Source organism: Haliaeetus leucocephalus, unplaced genomic scaffold (assembly GCF_000737465.1).
Source record: "Haliaeetus leucocephalus isolate CR32 unplaced genomic scaffold, Haliaeetus_leucocephalus-4.0 Scaffold162, whole genome shotgun sequence".
In the NCBI taxonomy this organism is placed as follows: domain Eukaryota; kingdom Metazoa; phylum Chordata; class Aves; order Accipitriformes; family Accipitridae; genus Haliaeetus; species Haliaeetus leucocephalus.
Window position 1 is genome coordinate 1,865,829 of NW_010972598.1, and position 20,452 is coordinate 1,886,280.

General features: G+C 39.8%; 1 protein-coding gene across 1 annotated transcript in view; it reads left to right on the top strand.

The window, feature by feature from the left end:
* The first annotated feature begins 553 nt into the window (after positions 1 to 553).
* PLD5 (phospholipase D family, member 5) overlaps positions 554 to 20,452 on the top strand; it is a 190,849-nt gene continuing 170,950 nt past the window's right edge. The window contains exon 1 of the mRNA XM_010562601.1: positions 554 to 739. Coding sequence (XP_010560903.1) covers positions 554 to 739 — 186 coding nt within the window. The remainder of the gene's footprint in view (positions 740 to 20,452) is intronic.

Consider the following 20,452-nt stretch of genomic DNA (forward strand, 5'->3'; position numbering starts at 1 on the left):
CCGTGCCGCTTTCTGCTTCCCCGAAGGTGGCTGCCGGGGAGGGGGAGGCGGGGGAGGAGCCGGCTCCCTCCCCGGGCGGGGGGCGGCCCCTCCACTGCGCCAACCTGCAGGCGGGAGGGCGGGAGGGCGGGAGGCGGCGGCCCCGCCCGGCCTCCGTCTGCGCCGGGCCGCGCCTCCCCTCGCCTCCGTCCCGGGCAGAGCCGCCGGCCGCCGCTTCCCGCTGCGTCGGTCCCGGGCTGCAGCTCGCCGGCGGCGAGGGCGACGAGCGGCGGCGTCTCGGAGCGCCTTCGCTCCCCAGTGCCCTTCCATCTCTCCCAGCCCGCTCCTCTCTCGCACCTGCAGCCTTTCCTTCCCCCTCCACTCCTCCTACCTGGCCGTTCCTCCTTTTCTCCCCCTTCTCTTCCCGTTTTCTGTTCGCCGGGGTGGTTTTGCTTCCCTGCTCTTTCTTCTTCCTCCACCCCGTTCTTTTCTGGACCCTCTTCGTCTAGCGCCTCTTAATTTCTCCATTTCTTCTGATTTTTTTTTTCCTTGGACTTTGCCTTGTCATGTCAAGATGGAAGTCAGGCATGACTGGCTCTCCTCATCCCCCCACGAGGGCTTCGAGCAGATGAGGCTGAAGAGCAGACCCAGGGAGCCTTCCCCAAGCCTCACCAGAGTAGGTGCGAACTTCTACAGCACCGTCAAGCAGCAGGACTACAGTGCCAGTGTCTGGCTGAGGAGGAAAGACAAACTGGAGCACGTAAGCCAGCTTCTATTTCCACCCCCGCCCCCCTCCCCCCTTTTTTTCTTTCTTTCTAGACCTCTGTCTGGGTACTCTGTTAGGCTACCTCTCTACCAGCTTGGACCCCAGAAGAAAAGTCTTGCTCCAGTAACTGGGCATGGCATTTCCCAAATGGTAGAGAAAGGAGCTACTTAGAGGTCCCAGCCCGGTCAAACCTGAGGTAAATATGATGTCAGTACCGTTCCCAAACCACATGCAAGTCTCTTCCTAACTAGAAATATCTTTTTAATGTTCTTGGCTTATTCATTCTTCTATTCCCGCAAATTCAGCACTGATGTGGGAGGAGAAAGATTGGGATGGTGCAGATGGAGGTTAGAGCATTATCTCACGGTGATTATAATGTAGTTCTAGAATTGCTAAAAGAAAATAGCTTTTTTAATTCTAGCTGTGATCTCTTCCCCCCCCCCTTCTTTCTTCTTCTTCTTCGTGCATGGGACTGAAAATATTCAATCTATGTGGGGCAGAGGAGATTTCCTTCAAGACATCTATTCCTGCAGCAGTAGTACATGACTTAACTAAGTGTGTTTGGGACCACAATAGAACTGATACTGTGGATAGCTCTAGTGAATATTTTATGAGGATTTAAGGTGCTTCTAAGTATTCCTGTCTCAGATGGTGTTTGAAAGCATTTTTCATGTTACTTCTAACAGCAAGGAAATGGGCTGAAATGACCTGCATACTGTGTAAGAGTTTTCTGAATAGCTTATTAGGTGAAACCCATTGTTACAGCTTACAGTACAATCAAACCAGGAAACTAGCTGCATTTACAGGGATGCAAAAGAATGTGGATGGGTTTGCATAATGCAACAGTCTGCCATCCTTTAGTGAGTAATTTGCGATCACAGTCACGTTGACTTCAAGATGCACAGAAAAATATTTCTTGTGGTACAGCCACCTGAAGTCTCTTTGGATAGAAATGGTCTCACTACAAGGATAAATTGTCCTTATTACATGAAAATCCTAGATGGCATAGTAGAGTCCTTTAAAGATGAAACCTGAGAAAAGCTCCTCTATCAACTAGTTCATGGAGTATTACCCTCCCTTCCCACTAACCTGCAGAGTATTTTATCCCTGTTAGTGAAATTTTAAACTTGAATTGTTTACACTTCTGGGGAAATGACAAGAACTGATGAACTGTTGGAAATATCACATTTCAAATGTTGAGAAAGCTATTGAATCCTATCTGCCTTCTTACACATGTTTTTGTGACTCTTCGCACTAACAACAACGCATCAGAGTAGTAAGCTTGTAAGCAGAGTATTCTCCCATTGTGAATCAACAAGAAAGGTCAGTGCCTTATCTCAGTATAGCTAAAACACAGAAAGCACAGAAATTTGAGCTCTGGCTTTTGTAACAGGGTTTTGCTACATGTGCTTACATGTTGATATGTGTCATCAAATGAATGATTATTAATTCGGGGGCAATAATCTGTCAACAGTTTGACAGCTAACTGCTATTTTGGTAGTTGAATATTAGCATGTTCAGATATCTGTATTGTAAAGCATACAACAATATAAGCATGGACAAGCAAAATAGGCATTAACTTGTTTGGAAATTACAAGTGCAAAACCTTTATTTAGTGTGTGGTTTGGCTGGGGGTTTTTTTGTTTGTTTTGGATTTTTTTTTTTTATGAAGTCAGTATTTTGTCACAATAGTAATCCTCAATAACCCTGCAGCATTGGTGTGAAAAGCTTTTTCTCTAATCAGTATGGTATGAATGCATGTTCTTCTGAGGGTTTCCCTCTCATTTCATCCAGTTATTTTTATTCCCAGAGCCTATTTGAACAATGTAAAGAAAAAAATTGGAACATTGATATTTCTTGCTTGCCATGAAGTATTTATTTCATTGACATTCATTGTGAAAACCCTGCAGTACATTAGATATGCTAACAGTGTATACGTGAAAATACTTTGGGTTTATGATTTAAGGTAACTGCTTTACCCATGAGTGTTGTAACAGACAACCTATTGCATAGCTCCCCTTAATGAATGTAAATAAAATATGTATTAATTTCTAGATTGTATTTTGCTTATACAGTTTTGGAGGAAGGTTGTTATTTTCTATTTTCAGATAAATCTTTGTGGGTTTGAGTGTTTTCTTGCCAAAGAAGTTATTTGCTACACTCCACTCTTCCGCTCCAAAAGACAAACCAATTAATTTGAGATACAGCATTTTGAATGGTACAGTCATTGATATATGATAGCTTATGGCCAATATTGGATAATGAAGATATACAAACTTCATGAGGTGGATGGAGGACATGAATAACATTTCATTGCAACTCCCTCTGAGATAATCATGTTACTTGATACCTACAAAGAAAATCAAAATACAGGGAGTGAGCATTCATGGAGGCACTGATTTTGAAAGTATGTTGTCATAAATTTGATGCTAGATAATGACAGATATAGGCGGAAGAAGGGTATATACTGAGTGTAAGTCAAGATATGCAAGAACAGATTTTGAAGTTTCATATGTACTCTTTAGGCCTTGTGGAGGGGGTTGGGTTTTGCTTCACTGAAATTATTTCTTATATCGATTTCAGCGAGGTTGTAATAGGGATAAAATTGGGCCAGTATATTTTGTACGCTGCTTCCAGTAAATCCTTGTAGGCCACAGTAGATATATTATATTGACTTCCGTTAAAGCCAGTAGCATGACGTATTCATGTGTGACACTACTTATTAACCCATATATAGTTTGAGGGACTAAAAAACATCTTCTGAAATAAATTTTTATCAAACTGTTTATATAAAAAAATTCTGAAATACACGAACAGTTTGTTTCTGGATTTCAAAACTGTAACAAAGTTGTGGGGTTTGGTGTTGTGGGGTTTTTTGTTTGGTTTGGGATTTTGTTTGTTTGTTGTTTGTTTTAAAAATCTCAGTTTGAGGAGTGTGGTAAAGAGGTTCAAAATTCAAGTCTTGCTGTAGCTCTTCTAAAAGTACAGAACAAGTTCAGGTGTACAAATATGATAGAGTTTCTTTAAAATTGTTTGAAACTTAATTATTGACTGACCACAGAGGATGTCAAAATCTGGAACGTATTGCTGGCGTTTTACTAATTGATTGTTCTTCAAATGGATCTCAATATAATGTGTCTTCGCATTGGCTAATTGTTTATGTGGGTTATCTTTTTCCAAGTGGCAGTAACACAATTTGTACCACACAAGATCTGAACACAACTCACCCCGTTTTCTTTTGTGAACCCAAATGCTGTATTTAAAATTAAATGGATCTGCTGTAAGATGTTTAAAGATAGGCCAATGAGGAGTTTTTGCTGAAGTGAGGCCTCAGTGTGCATGTGTGCTGCAGCTAGTGTGTTAAAGAGCCATACTTTTAATGGAGGAAATTACTAGAGGTGTGAGGAACTCTGACATTGCAGTTGTGACCACAGTGATGTTGCAAACCTTTGACTGAAATTCCTGCAGATTTGAGATTTTTCAGATTCTATGTATCTGCTTCAGCTGGTTCCTCTTGCGTTTTTGTGAAGTTGTTTGCCTGGTACTGGAAGTGTTGAAGTGAAAACTGCTGTTTGAAATATTCTTAAAGTCTCCTTTGCATAGTGTGTCTTTGTTTGTCTGGTGTTGCCTTTTTTAATGAAATGTTAATTGGTTAAGAGAAAAAGGAGGAGGAGGAGGTAGGGATGGGGGGAAAGAGTAGCTAACCTGATAGCCTTTAGCTGGTGGGAGTTACCTATGTCTGGTTTAATTTACAGTAGCTCTCCATCATGTCTGTGTATCCTTCAGTAATGGTAAGTACTGTATAGCTGCTTTCCTAGTACCTCAGCAAAGAATTCTAGAGGAGTTAATTTTAAATAATCAAAACTTAAAAGCAGAACAGATTTCTTTTTAAGGTATGACAGATATGTTTCAAACGTGTGTTCTTTTTTATGACAAATACAGGTATTCCTTCTCAAAGATGTAACGGTAGTCTTTCTCTAATAACTTAAATGTAATGATTTACTTAATTATTTTAAAACATTTTAAAAAATATGTTTTAAGAAACTGCTTCAAGACTGTAACTTTTTGGAAGACCTGGTGTCAGAACAGTTTTATTTCCTGGAGATCCTCAGTCTGTTACCTTTAGTATTATCATAATTAGGAGAAGTTATTGATAATTCTTGCATCATCTCTTGCTTTTACTTAAGTTCTGATCAGTAGCAAAGGCAACATTGGGATTTTCAGATTCTAAGTACTCTTGCCGTTATGAGAGTTGACTTGACCAGTTGATGTTATGCAGTTGATCAGCATACCGCTATCCTTTGGCAGCATTGCTACCCAGAGAGAAAAGAGGCTATGAGTTAAAGGGAGGGCAGTGTCGCATGGCAACAGAGGCAGATATCTAACATGCAAATGTTAGGCCTAAGACAATTTACAATGCTGCCCGACAAGCATGGCTGTGGTACTTCTCAGAGCCTCGTGACCAAATCAGAAATAAAATAAAACTTTAATTCACCTGTCATCTTTATAAAAGTTGAAATCCCAAATCCAATTCTGCTAGTTCATTTTTATTATTCAAAAACTAGTAGTTCTCTTAGGCAGCCTTTCCCCCTCTCCCCCTTTTCTTTTCTTAGGATACAGGAAATTCTTAACAAAAACATTGTTGGACAGTTTAAAATTGCATTTCTGCTCTTGCATGTTAATTAGCAGAAGTGTTAAAAGTCAGAGGACAGATTTATAGGCTTCAGAATTTGACATCCTAAGGATGGCAGAAGACACCATGTGCATAGCTATGACCCGTAACATGTAAACAAAGAAGGTGGATGTAGCTTGATGTAAAGCAAGTAACAGTAGTAGAACTCGGTCAAGCCAAATCAGTTGCTGGACAGAGCCAACAACTTTAACTTAAGGGAGAATAATAAAAGCATCTAAATCAAAATTTAAAAAATCATTACACACATTTGCAAAGCAGTCTATGTCTTTCAGTAAATGCAAACACATGGCTTTTTTGAGTTAAATGAATTGACAGAGTCTTTTGCATTAAGCAGGTATAAATAATTTGTCATCTGGAATAATGTTGGGTACCAAGAGGAGCTGAGTGCACCACATATGAAGGTACATAAATGGGGACATTTCAGAGGGTTCTGAAGAGCTGGTTTCCAGCATTTGGAGCTTTTTGATGGCAGGGTTGCAGATTATAATTCCAAATGTCTCTCTGGTCCTGGAGATAGATATCTATATTTAGATTTCATCATTAAAATCAAGGGAACAAACTCCATTAAGAAGAGGGACTTTGGCTTTTTCTCAACAGAAGACTGACATTTGGAATTGCCTGCCTGCAACGGTGGTACTAGCATGCATTGAGGTTCTTGCTGAAGTAGTAGCAAGCTGACAGACGGTGTGTGGAGGAATTCTTCTGTTGAAATGCTGCTTTCCTTGAAGGTGTCTTTTGCTAGTAATGTTTTGCAGACAAACACAATTAGAGAAAATAAGTGTTCAGAGAAGTGGAAAAAGGGGACCAAAATCATTGAACTGTGTTGGGAAAATAGCGAATAGCATTTTAGGCAGAAAACGTAAAACTGTTTCTTTTGAAGATACTATAGGGAATTTGCAATCTTGACATTTGGAGGGGAAAGAATACCTTATTTCAGTAGCTGCCACACATAGAAGTCATTTCATATTGCAAAACAGTGAAAATATGATACCTAATAGTTTATTTTTCTCTTTCTAGTTGTGATGGGTTAACCTTGGTTGTCTGTCAGCTGCCCACCAAGCCACTCTCTCCCTCCCCCTCCTCAACAGGACAGGGGGAGAAAATGAGAAAAAAGATCTTGTAGCTTGAGGTAAAGACAAGGAGATTGCTCACCAATTACTGTCACGGGCAAAATAATCTCAACTGGGGGAAAATTAATTTCATGTATTGCCAGTTAAAAGTAGGGTAGGATAGTGAGAAACAAGGACAAGACTAAAAAAACCTTCCCCCTCCCTGCTTCTTCTTTCCAGGCTCGACTTCAGTCCTTTGTTCCTGACTCTTCTACCTCCTTCCCCTCACTCCCCCAAGTGGCACAAGGTATTGGGGAATGGGGGTTTGCAGTCAGTTCATAACTTTGTTGTTTCTTCCTCCTCACACTGTTCCACTGCTGTGATGTGGGGTCCCTCCCATGGGATACAGTCCTTGTCAAACTGTTCCAATGTGGGTCCTCCCCACAGGCTGCAGCTCTTCAAAAACGGCTCGAGCATGGGTCCTTTCCATGGGGTATGGTCCCTCAGGAATGGACTGCTCCAGCGTGGGTCCCCCACGGGCTGCCCTTCCTGCCAGAGCCTGCTCCTGTGTGGGCTCTCCACGGGCTGCAGCTTCCTTCAAGTCACATCCACATGCCGTGGCGTGGGGGCTTCCATGGATTGCAGGGGGACAACCTACTTCATCACGGTCTTCATGGGCGGCGGGGGAATCTCTGCTCCGGCACCTGGAAGACCTCTTTCCCCTTCTCCTTCACTGACCTTGGGGTCTGCAGGGCTGTTTTTCTCACATGTTTTTTTTAGTCCTCTCACATAGCTGCTGTGCAGTGTTTTTTACCCTTTCTTACATATGTTAGCAACAGAGGCACCACCAGTATTGTTGATGGGCCCAGTTTTGGCAAGCAGAGGGTCTGTCATGGGCCCAGCTGGAATTGGCTATGTCCAACGTGGGGGCAGCCCCTGGTCTCACAGAGGCCACCTCTGCAGCAGCCCCCCTCTACCAAAACTTAGCCACGTAAACACAATACACTAGCCTTGGAAGCTACTCTTCTTTCTCTGACATATGAGAAAAAATTGAAACATTGCATTAATCTAATGCATCAGTTCCGATGATTCCAACATCAGTCATTTTGAAAGTCCAAATCTCTAAAGCTAAAATTAAAACATTTGAGAGGCATAGTCCCTGTAACAGGATTTATAGTGTCTGGCTTCATGCTGTTGCACAAGAAAACAAAACAACTTGAAGCTTCAAAGTTGCACTTAAAATTGATTTATATATGCATGTATAAATTTAATTCAACTCATTCAAGACTTTTTAGAAATGAAGTTTTCTCATTGCTGAACAAAAGACCTAAATCTTAGGGTATGTTTGTTCCAGATGCTAACTTCAGTAAAGATATGGGAAAAGTGGTTTTCACTGCTATGCCTTTCCTAATGCTACCAGCATTAAGGAAAATCCAAATTGTTTTTTTTGCTACTGTCATCCCTTCTTGTTATCAGCGTTGACCATCCTTGTTTAAGAATTTTGAAAAGGCAGCTTCAGAAACTTGCAACTTAATCTCCTTGTCAGTTACACAAACAAATACTCTGCAGTCGTCAGTGGTTTGGTCTCCTAGCAGACCATTGACAGTAACAATTTTAAAGACAGCAGGAGTAGTTAAGACACTAGGAAGATTATCCTTAATGAATATCTCCTCACAAGTGCAATCACTTCACCATCTCTAGAGGATGCCCAAAGAAGCTAGTCTCTGGGGCTGAATGTTTAGCTTAGGCCTTCTTCCATTCCAGAACAAGGAATGCTAAAATGCTGCAGTGAAAATCTCTTTACCAGACTATCCAAAGATGGAAACAACAGACCAACTCATGCCAATGCTTAATAAACCCCACTTCACTGTCATTCAAGATGGCATATACTCTTAATCATTCCTAAAAAAAAGTGTTGTGCTGGCAGTAGACTCCCTAGATCTGTCACCCCGATGGAGCCCTTTCCTGAGGGACATGCTTGTGACTGCCCACCTCTTGGCTCGCTTTTTGTAACATTGTTTAAGGTCTGATTCCCACGCCTTTTACATAGTTTCACTACTGAGAGGAAGAAAACCAGGCGCCCTGCTAATGTCTTGGAAGGTCCATATATCCTCTTAAACTGAATATTCCCTCTGTCATATTTCAGAATCTGAAAGGAGGTTTCTTAAAATGAGATTTGGATGCGCTTTTTTAAATTTTTGCATTACTAGATGACAGCTGTTAGAGTGAAAAAGTATAACATCAATTTTCCAGTGCAGTGACAGTCCTTTGGTGTCTGTAACATTGTGTAGTCTGAGTGGACAATCAAGCTGCTTGCAGTATGTCCTTTGCAGTTCTTGGGAACTAGAGCAGATTATTTGAGGATATATCTAGATTAGGCAATAGGTACATATCCCCTAATCAGCCAAATCAGGGACCTGTGCTGCTGCTTGCTCGTGACCTATATGCCCAGGTCTCCAGAATGGGGGAACAATGAAGTGAATGTGTACCTAGGTGTTATTTTATCTGCTGGGGATGCAGTTGAGCCATTTATTGAGAATTGAGGCACTCCCAGATTCACTGGTCTTTAGCGTTATTAAGGAAGTCAGTTAGCCTACTGTTCCCTCAAAATGACTTAAATACTGGGCTTCTTGTGATTGTCTGACTATACTGTGCCTTATTGGGCAGAAGGGCCACTCTGCTAAAAGTGAAGAAATATGTGCAGGGAGTTAGGAGAACCTCAGAAGTTCAGGAGGAAGAAGAGAGGGAACGAATGATGCATTGGTGCCAATGAAGTGAATTAATTCAATCAGAAATTAATTTTTATTAGATCGCAAACTTATTCATAGATTTTTTGGATGCTTATCCATCAAAACTTCATCTGATTTTTTAAGAATTTTTCTTTTTTAACTTTTGCTCCTCAGAATTCTTTCACTTATATAAAGGCTTTCCATATATAACATAAGATTTCAGTATTTTTATAGGGATTTGGCTTCGTTTGTTTTGATCAATGCATTGTGTAATTTGACTGTGTAGATAATATCTAGCCCTGGACAGGGAAATATCAGAGTGGTATTTTTAGCAATACTTCATTGGCTTGCTCTCTGAAGACAGAGACAAATTTACCTATTTTTTCTACTTCCACACAACCTGTAAACCCTCTTCCCTATCTGCAGTATTTTTTGATGAATGCAGTTGTGCATTTTATTAATTTTCTTACTAAACCCAAGAATTTAAAAAAAACTTAGTAAGTTCCATTTCTGACTGCACGATGTCAACATAATCAGCAGCTTGTTTTATAATTTATATAGTTGTTGCAGCTCATAAATACTAGTAATTCTATTCTAATCTTTTTTTTTGCTATTTGTATTTCACTATTTACAGTTGTAATGAAATTTTTAATAGAATAAAAAAGGCAATGTATTTGAGAATTGCTATTAATAAAACAAATAGTGATTCAGATGATTCCTGCCATTCTGATACATTAAATAGGCTGGATTTCCCCAAGGCATTTTAAACTGTTTGGAGCAGAACCAAATGTGGAACAGTGCTGAGACGGCGATTTTGACCAGTTTAACTTTCATGATCCTGTTGTACTGCAATAAAGGCATATTTACTTGGGGTTATACTCTAACTTGAGTCTCTAAAAGCTAGTATATGCTGTAAAAAGCCTATCATAATGAGCAGATGTGCGTTTTTGAAACACGTGAATGAGTAAAAGTTAGTAACGTCTTCAGCACTTCCAGCCACAGTAAACATGATATGTCTCACTAGTGCTTTTCATGTTACAGAAATTGTGCTGCTGCCCATTAAGTTCCATGACTGATCCTTTCTAGGCAGGAGTGTTTTGATAAGGGAATATGCATTTTGTGTGCTGAACAAACTTCAGGCATTACCTCAACTGAGGCTACCTACTTTCTTATGAGAATGGTGTTAAAGGTGACAGTGATTTGAACCCTGTTTCCTCAATGCAGTTTGTGCACTTTTGATCTTGTTCCAAAGCCATGGTAAAGTCTCCATTGACTTCATTACTACAGCTTTATGTCCCATATGAGCTAATTGAGAGAAGACTGTGGATCAGCTCAGCTGTCATGGATTTGGGGCAAAAAAGGAAGTTCGATATATCATGCTAAGCAGTTGGAGGAAAAATCTGTCCTAGGGTCCTCACCTTTTCTTGAGCCTTAAGTCTCTGGATCATCAGGCTAGTTGCTGAATATATTATTTGACAACAGTTTGCAGTTAGCACAGGGGAAAATCCTTGACAGGCTTTGAAAAGGACAGAAGACACCCTAATAGAAGTGATGGGATGTAAGAAACTGTAAGGTCTATGTGAACATGCAAAAAATGATATAGATCCAGTTGCCCACCATTTAAGTCCACCTTAAGATGATTCAGAATGGAGAATACAGAAGGAAGGAAGTCAAACAGGTGCATTTGAAACTTCAATTATCTGCCAAGACTAATGAATGGACACCTAAAGAAAACTCAGAAAAACAAAGCTACTGTGAAATTATTTCTTTGCTCCCAATTAGAATACTTCTGTTCCTCATTGGAAAGTGTAGGTGAAAAAAAATGCCATCATGCTAAAAACCAAATCAAACCTAAACTGGAATATGATCTCAGTTTAATGATAGCAGGCATTGTCTGTTTTCATGGTTTGTGCTCATCTAAGTGGAAATGTGCACCTGCTCTAATGGTAATAATTGGGAAAAAAAAAAACCAAACCCAAACCAAAAAAACAACCTGTTGCCTCTTGTGGAAAATGAATTTGGTGAGCAAATAGAAGAATGTGCATGAATGTGACTGGTGGCTACAGTAAAGATAGAGACTCTTGTCAAGTTCTGCTACTTCCCCATAGTTGTTTATTGGGGAGGATCCATGAGCATCTAGAAAGGCTTGTGTTCCTGGAACACTAAGTCAAACCCCAAGTGATTCAAGAACATATAGAAATTCTGAAACAGCATCTTTCCTATGGCCTTCTCGTGGCTGCTGACAGAAGTTGGCCTGTTTAGCCTCTTCATAAGCAGTGATAAAATAGCCAGCATAAATTAAGTTGGAAAGATGGGTGAAGTGGAATAAGTTAGGGCTAAAGCTCTGTCAGCTTGCTCTAGGACCTGAACAGCTCTAAGAGCCTAATCAGTATGATGGGTGGGGATTTTCTGTCTTTATAAACAGAAGTTGATGTACATTTATAACCCGGTGCTGCCCATTCACTGTTACCTTCTGGAGTAAAGTGGTTCAAAGGTTTCAAGCCAATGGGTTGGCTGAGGTAGCAATCACACTTTTTCCTTTCTTCCCCTAAATCAGTACATTCAATAACTTCTTCCTGCTTATTAAAGAATTGTCTTATGGCCTGCAGCAGTGTGTTTAGTCCTGTAAACTCTAATATTGAAGGTATGCTATCTGTTGAGCTTTGTGGTCTTTGATGCCTTATGGAAAAGCAGTTTCTCTAAGTTTTTAACAGGATTCATAATGCTAAGTTCTGGTAGGATAGTGCACCTATCCTTTGCATCATTTAGAGTTGGCTTCAGTCAAAGTTTGAAGTGTTTGCTAAACTGTGCTATTTCTCCATGTATCTTGTCATGGAAAACCAGCATGTTTTATGAAGAGTCAACTTTTGCTATTTGCTAGATAAAAAGGCATTTGGTGTCATGCATACGGTCCTGTACATAAGTGCTGTTCAAAACAACATGGGATGAACTATATTCAGTGCTGCCTCTGTTGGATCTGTGATTTTTAGGTCCCTGAGAAGATGTATCTTTTGAGTAAGTCCTGTTATGTAAATAAAGATTACATAGCCACCCTGGTTGGTGCAGCTGACGGGATGGTTCTAAGGAAACACAACTTGAAAACGAATGGCTTAAAACAAGCAAACAAAAAGAACGCTGAGGAATGAAAGCCCAACAATTTCAAAATTATTTTCAATTTTAAACTATTTTTGGAGTGATTTGTTTGTAGAATGTGACTTACATGAAATCTGTGATGCTGAAGACTGATCGGTGCTTATTTGGGATGCCATGAGCATCAAATGATATCAATACACCAAATGCTGTTTCAGGCCACTACAGTGAGCTTGATTTATTTTTTGAATAACAACAACAATTCCTTTGGATCTAGCATGAAACAAAGTCACTTAAGTGTTTTGGAAAATGCTACCCTTTTGAACAAAGCAACTTCCTTTGTCAATGTGAGCTGCTGTCCCTGCAGTCTTTTCTTTCAATTCCCTATTGGGCATGTGGCAGGCAGATAGCACCTAACCCTTTCTGTGTTATTTCATCCCATTTGACGCAGTATTGTTCTCTCTGAGCTTTGTTGTCATGGCTTAGTTGCATCCAGCTCCTGCTGTGGAAAGCTGGAATGTGCCAGCCTGTATTCTCTGGTTGTGTGGTATATGGTCTTAATGCGCATCAGCCTAAATCAATTTGTTTCTGCAACCATATGACAGCTGAGTGCTGGAATTTCAATTTTTAAAAACCATTTTTTTCTTCAGTTTGTGCACTTTGTTCCCCTAATCTGTCTGTGCTGGGGCTGTTCCAAGCATTCTGTTTGGCTTTAAATAACTGTTGCTTTGTATCCAATTTTAAAAAGCTACGGTATTGCACAACTGTTTCCCTTTTCACTTCTCCAAGGTTGGATTTACCTACCCAAACCAAGGCCTTTGGTTTTCCCTTTTTTCTATGATTTCAGCTCATCGCTTCTTTCATGATGCTTAATTTTTAAATTATTTTTCTTTATTCCCTTGTCCCCACCCTGCTTCCCTGCCTCCCTGAACTTCTCTGACAAATACACAGCCCTATTTTGGTATGGCATGCCACCTTCTGCAACGTACCTTGTGTGGAACTCCCAGGGAAAATAGGGTGAGTGAAATATATTGAGGATTTGCAGAAATACAGTTCTCTTACAAGGTTTATGCATACTTTTTGTACTGGCAGGGTAACACTTTCTGAAGTTCTTCAGTGATTTAAACTAATAAATCGTGAGCATGCACTTTTGAAAACCCTGAAGTTATAATGAAAATGGGTTTCTGAGTTATGTGACAGTTTGAGTTGGGCAACAGCCTTGCAAGTGCAGTCTGTAGATCTAGTAACATAAAAGGCAATGATTACACTAACAACAACAAAAGTTTTTGCCACCAGTGTGACTTTTTTGTGTCAGCCAACATGTTCTTTCAGAATCTTCTCTCCTTGTAATTAAATGAGAGCTCGGATGTTCTCAGTGCAGAGAAATGCGAGCAACTGTACCACTGTGCCTTGAAAGGGATATGAAAACTCTTTCCCAGTATTACGGAATCTGTTTTCCAAGAGATTGTACATTTATTTTTATTTTTCAGAAATAGACAACTGAAAGAGTGCATCTTTTGAAGTTCATTTGTGCAGGTAGTAAATAGGATTTTTCTCTTATCTAGGGAGAAATTTGCAGCAGATGTAGAAAAGTTTGTTTATTATAGGAGCACTACTGTATAGTAATACTTTCTAGTTTACAGGCCACAGTATATAAGACACACATGAAGTTTTTGAAATTTGTGTATGTTTTAGCTCTCAGGTTACCACTGTATGTTGTGTTTGTGTTGCTTAAATAAGGGGGAGTGGTATTTTTGAAAGACAGTAAGATCCCTTCCTGTTTGGACGAATCTGGTGACTGTATTTGAGCTGTTGCTCATTTTTTTTTTTTTTTTAATGCTTGTTTCTCCAGTATTTAGAAGACTAACTTTTTTTTAATAAGAACCTTTGCAAATACTTGTTGCTTTGTTTATTCATTTTATGATTCTGTTTGGCATCAGATGTTCTAAGTTTATTTCTGGATATCATTAATTTTTGATAGCATATCTGGCTAATTTCTTCAGGCTCTGAGCATGGAAGTTCTGATGCAAGTAGAATAGCCCAGCTCTGATGGGCATTTGATTACCACCATGATGGAAACACCTTTTCAAAATACCATTCTAGATAATAATTGCATGTCTAATTAGAGAAATGATGATGATGATGATGTAATCTGAAAACAACATAACTGCTGGTAGTGGCCTCTCTTCTTTGAGTTATGTTGCATTTATAGTAGCTTGTTTTAGCCCTACTTGATTGACTTTAATTACATGTCTATATATGTGTATGCTTTTAACTGTTGAGATTGATACTGTAACTGATAGGTTTATTGTATTTATTACATGTTTACCATGCATTGTGTTGTTTTTTCCCTTTTTGATTTACAAAAAAAAAAAAAAAAAAAGGCTTGGCACCAGAAAGGAAGGTTGTCTTATTATATTGTCCTGGCTGCTGTGCTTTGCAGGAAGGGGGACGTGAGTGATTTTTTGAGAGCAAGAGCCATGAGGCCTGGAGAAGCTTTTAGGGTGGAGGTGAGATGAGTGGAGAAGGAGAGGAACTGGGAAGCTTGAAGGAAACTGTAGGCTGGAAGATTCCTGAAAGGAGAAGAGAACTTGCTTGTAATAGGATGATGATAGAAAGATAGAAGCTCTTTTAGGGCTCTGGACGTGAAAACATGAGGATTGTTCAACTGGGCCTTTGAAAGCTTTTTGGATCAGGTAGCCAAATCAGAGGCCAAGACCTGCCTTGCAAAACAATAGGGCCAAAATTTATTTTTCAGAGTTTTCCATGCAGTGGGTTCAAGTTCTGGGTTCTGTATTAGCTTAGTATTTTTATGCTAGTAATTAGAATAGAGAGATGGGGGGGAGGGGTTGTTTTTTTTTTTTTTTGTTGCTGTTTGGTTTTGTCTCTTCTTTTGGTATACTCTGGTATACACTGTGATTTCATCTGAAGGCTGTGGCTGAAATGAAGTTCTGTCATGAATGTCCACATAAAAATCGGACAAATGTAGCAAGATGAGAACAGAAAAAGCAGCTTTTGTGGTGGACTCCTTGGAATAGTGGGCTCTGAAAATATACATAAATGTTGATGCAGAGATTTGATGTTTTGGGGGGGTTTGGTCGTGTAATAAACAAACATATTTTTGAACCACAGACTCCAATCTCTGCCTGGGATATGTGGAGTCATTGGCTCATTTAGCTAGCTTCTGGTACATAGCTTTAAGTGAGGAATGTGGAAGTGTCCTGGTTTCAGCTGGGATAGAGCTAACTGCCTTCCTAGTAGCTGGTACAGTGCTATGTTTTGAGTTCAGTATGTGAAGAATGTTGATAACACTGATGTTTTCAGTTGTTGCTCAGTAGTGTTTAGACTAAAGTCAAGGATTTTTCAGCTTCTCATGCTCAGCCAGGGCACAAGAAGTTGGCATAGGACACAGCCAGGGCACCTGACCCAAAGTGGCCAACAGTGTATTCCATACCGTGTGATGTCCCATCTAGTATAGAAACTGGGGGGAGTGGGGGCGGGGATGGCCGCTCGGGGACTAACTGGGTGTCGGTCGGCGGGTGGTGAGCAATTGCCCTGCGCATCATTTGTACATTCCAATCCTTTTATTACTACTGTTGTCATTAGTGTTGTCATTATCATTATTAGTTTCTTCTTTTCTCTTCTATTAAACCGTTCTTATCTCAACCCAGGAGTTTTACTTCTTTTCCTGATTTTCTCCCCCATCCCACTGGATGGGGGGGAGTGAGTGAGCGGCTGCGTGGTGCTTAGTTGCTGGCTGGGGTTAAACCACGACAGGAAGCTACACGGACCACCAAAAAGGGCCACACTGTCTTTCCAAAAGCTAGAGGTATTCTAATTGTGAGTTAATTTTATTAAAGTTCCAGTGCAGCTGACAAGTTTTTTGGTAGTTTCCACTGGTTTAAATTTTTTAATTTGCGATTCACTGTGTGTCAGTGGACACAAATAATGCTGTGTTCAGCTTGCTTTTTCTTTTTTTTTTTTTAGATGTTTGCTATCTGCAGAGAAAGCATATAAGTAATTTCTGGATGGCTATGCTAACACTTTTGACATAAGCCTTTGCAAATGTACACTTGCACAAGTATTTCTGAGGTGAGGTTTTTTTGAATCCAAAAAAAGCCCACTCCGAATGTCTGTGTATATGGATTTCACCTGAAAACAGAGGTAAAATAAAAATGGGGCTTAGTTTTTTTCAAATGTTGATTTTTCGTATGTAATGTTCTCACCCGATTTGTTTAAATATACTTATCCTGAGATGCAGGGGTTTTAGTTTCTTTCTGCAGTCTTTATGTCACATAAATTGCTATTGATTTATGTAAAGATTCAAGCAGTTTTCATACTGCTTTGCAAAGAATAACTGCATTAAAAGTGGAATACCTTCCTGAGGATTCTAAACCAAGACTACAGAAATGAAATAATGTTTTTTCTAAGTTATTGGCTACCATATAATCTCTAAAGTTATACTACTTGAATCATGTAGGGAGAGCAATGCAGTTATTTCAATCACAATTTTTTCCATGTGAATAACCCATTGCATGCTGTGACTAGTTTGCATTTGTCATTTGAGTGACAGCATTGTCTTCCAGATAGCTGAAGTTCTTCCCTTTCCATGGTGTTTCATGAACATTTTCACTTTGTGTGGGAAACACCAGTTGATGTGGATATTTCAGATAAGCAGGAAGCTTTTTTCTTCTTCTTCTTCTTCTTCTTCTTCTTCTTCTTTCCTCTCCTTTATGTTGTGGGAGAGGAAGAGAGAGAGTATGGATAAGATCATCAGGTCCAATGGGGACAAGTGTTTTATGACCTGGAGTTACTTCCAAGTACAGTATTAATACCAGGTACAACAACAGCAACAGTTTCAGTTCTTAAATTACTTTCACTAGGTTTTCATTGTTGATAAATCTAATTTCCAGTTGCAGATAAAAAGCATTGGACTGGTGGGTACTTCAAGTAATATCGGTTCTTTCAGTTTCTCAATCCTGAATTCATGACCATGTATTCATCCTAATGGAAAACCCAATGTGGACTAATTTCAAGGACAGGAGAAGGTGTTACTTAAAGCTCAAACTGTCTGCAGAAAGTTCTCTAAAACTCTTAAGAAGCTGCTTTTTTCCCCTGTGTATTCAGTTTTGAGGGGGTGGAGGTGTTGATTTTGCAATTGCCTTTTCATTTTGTCTTATCTTTTGGCTTCTTGGACATAGGACCAGTTTGTTTTCTTTGCTTTTCTAGAGGCAATGACAGATACCTTGTTCTCATAGACCTCAAGAGAAATTATATACTGCTTGCCACTTGGAGAACCTGTTTCTGAGCTGCCTTTTTTTGGGGGGGTTTTTTTTTTTTGGTTAGTTGATTCAATCTGATGTGGTTTTAAGGATCTTTGTTTTAAACTTTTTTCACCACCTCATGTTTTTTTACTCTTAGAGGAAAATTAAATCCCTATATTCAGCTAAGGATTTAGCTGAAAAGTTGTGAGATTTTTGTTGCTCTGGATTTCTAGACAAGGTAACATCATCTTTTGCGTGACTGTCTGTGTAATACTTTATCAATGCCAGCTAATTAATCCATTTGCTTTTGCTGTGGACTAATTTTGATTAATTATTTGAAAGGAAGCTCATTCTTCTGTAGTTATATTGGTGCCCTCCCCAATGTGGGACTTTACATTTGCCTTTGACCTTCACAGGTCTTGTCAGCCCATTTCTTGAGACTGTTGAGATCTGTCTGAATAGTAGCCTTGTGTTGCCCATGAATGTGCTGCAAGCCACTCTGTCCAATTGTCCAGGTCATTAATGAGACATTAAACAGTACTGACCCTGGTAGCGATCCTTGAGATACTCATGTAGTATCTGGCCACCAGTTGGCCTCTATGCTGATGACAATCCTTTTAGCCCAACGGGTCATCCAGTTTCCAACCTGTTTTATATGGTTATCCAGTGCACATTTTGCCAGTTTCTCTGTAAGGATTATATGGGAGGCTGTTAGAAGCCTTGCTAATAGCAAGATAGGCAATATATTCTGCTTTCCTCTAGTCCACAGTCATCTCACACAGAAGGCATTCAGGTTAGTTGAATACAATTTGCTCTTGGTAAATCCAAGTTACATCCGCCTCATCTTCCTCACTTGCTGTCTTCCTTCTTGAAGTATGAAAAGCTTGACCATTTGGCCTCTCAGTGGCTAATTCCTGAGCTTGGTCCCATTTTGACCGTGGGAAATATTTGCCATTTCCAAGTCTAAGAAAGAAGTGGATGTAAATTCCTCCCCTGTACCTACTCTTTAGCACACCTGGTTATTACCTTCACAGGATGACTCCCAAGACAAGTGGTCCGCAGTTTGACTGTTACTCTGATTAAGAGATTTGAGACCATATTTGTGACTAATTTTTTTTTTGTATTAGAGAAAGGAGTATTTAACAGTAGCAGTGCTACTTTGAGACTCAAGATGTTGACTAAGTTTCCTCATCTGCCAGAAGTTTCTTCTGTTGTAAAGTTAGCTTAGCTTAACTTCCTTGAAGTTTGCCTGGCTCCAGGAGAATGGCTACTCCTAGAAGGAGCAATGAAGCTGAGCTGAGCAGAGGAAATGTTGTTGAATTTTCCCTTCATTATGAGTTTACATTCAGTTTCTAGATTGAGTGTCCTGAAGTTGGCCTAACCTAAATAAATGTTTTGGGCATAGACAGGGAATAAGATCTCAGGACAGTGTTTTACTTGCTGTTCCTTTTGAAGGTAGAGTGAAAATAGGCTTTGTGTTTTCCATGTGACCTTGGGCAAGATATCATACTCTCACAGCAGCTTGTTTCTCTGCATGTATAATGGGCTAATAGCATTACTCAGCTTTTTATAAAGGTTGTGAGGATATATCCAGTGAAGATGATGAAATATACATATGGGCAAGTTGTGAACCATATGAATACTTATTACATTTTTCATTTCAGCTCTCCAGAATAGACGGTACACTGGCAATATTAGATGTAATTCTATGCACATCTCATCTGGTCCGGTAGCAGGTTGATATTGAGAAATGATGCCCAGCTTCCTGAGTTGCAGGGTCTGCCACCTTCCTTGTGTTGCTGCTAATGACCATGTGGCCAGAGGCTAAGCTGATCAACTTGGTGATTTTTACAGAAAATTTACTTACTTTTCTTCCCAAATGAAATTGCTAAATTTCTTTCAGATAGGTGAGCTGACCTAGCAATCATATTGCTGCAGGTGAGCCAAATTTGATGTAGTGGAAGGAGCAGGAATGTGAGAAGAGGAGGGGAGCCGATCAGAAACCTCCCTTTTGATGGTTGATATACCCAGGTTGGTTGAAATGCAAAGCAAAATAACGTCTTTAAGGATGTGTTTGACTTCCTCATGGCCTCATACAGAGCATTCTTTGTAGCTCTCTGTCTCTTTCAGAGTAGGAACCTAGATGGCTGTGGCCCAAGGTTGCAGGCTATTGCAATACACAATGGTATTTCAGGACAGACTACTTCAATTACCTGTTTGTTCCAAGTCAATATCAAGATTAACCATTATCCAGGTAGCTTTCAGAATGTAAAATTCTACTTACCTAAATCAAAGCATTCCAGAGAAAATATTTCCCAAATGGCAAGACTAGGTTATTTCTGTAGACCTGCCTTCTTGCTTCCAAGGTAGGACTCCAACTTGCTTGTAAGTTCTTGAATTTAGAAGATGTGTCCTCGCTGCCTTGCAGAACATGGAGCCAAGAGCAAACTGAAGCATATCATTGCCTTTTTGACAGGTGGAAGCTTATATGTTATCATATTACATGTTAGCATTTTGCTATGGCTCCTTTTTAGACTTGTTTGTCTGTGTTGCCGAAATCCAGAATAAAACTCCTTAACAGCAATGAGAAGTTAAGAAGCAGGCACTTCTTTATTGCAGCACTGGGCACACAGGGGATCACTCCACCTAGTGTGTGCCCTGTCTAGTTTAATCATGCAGGTTAAATACATACCTGTTATACATATTCACTAAATTTCTGGGAAATGTCATACATAATCATCAACTGTCCGATAAATCATTAGCATATGTAAATGTCCCTTTACGCAGGCGTGGTGAAGTCTCTGGTGGTCTTCAGAAGCCCTCTGGTGGTCTTCCATAGTCTTCCTCACTTTGTCCGATAGTTGACCTCTCTTATGTGATTC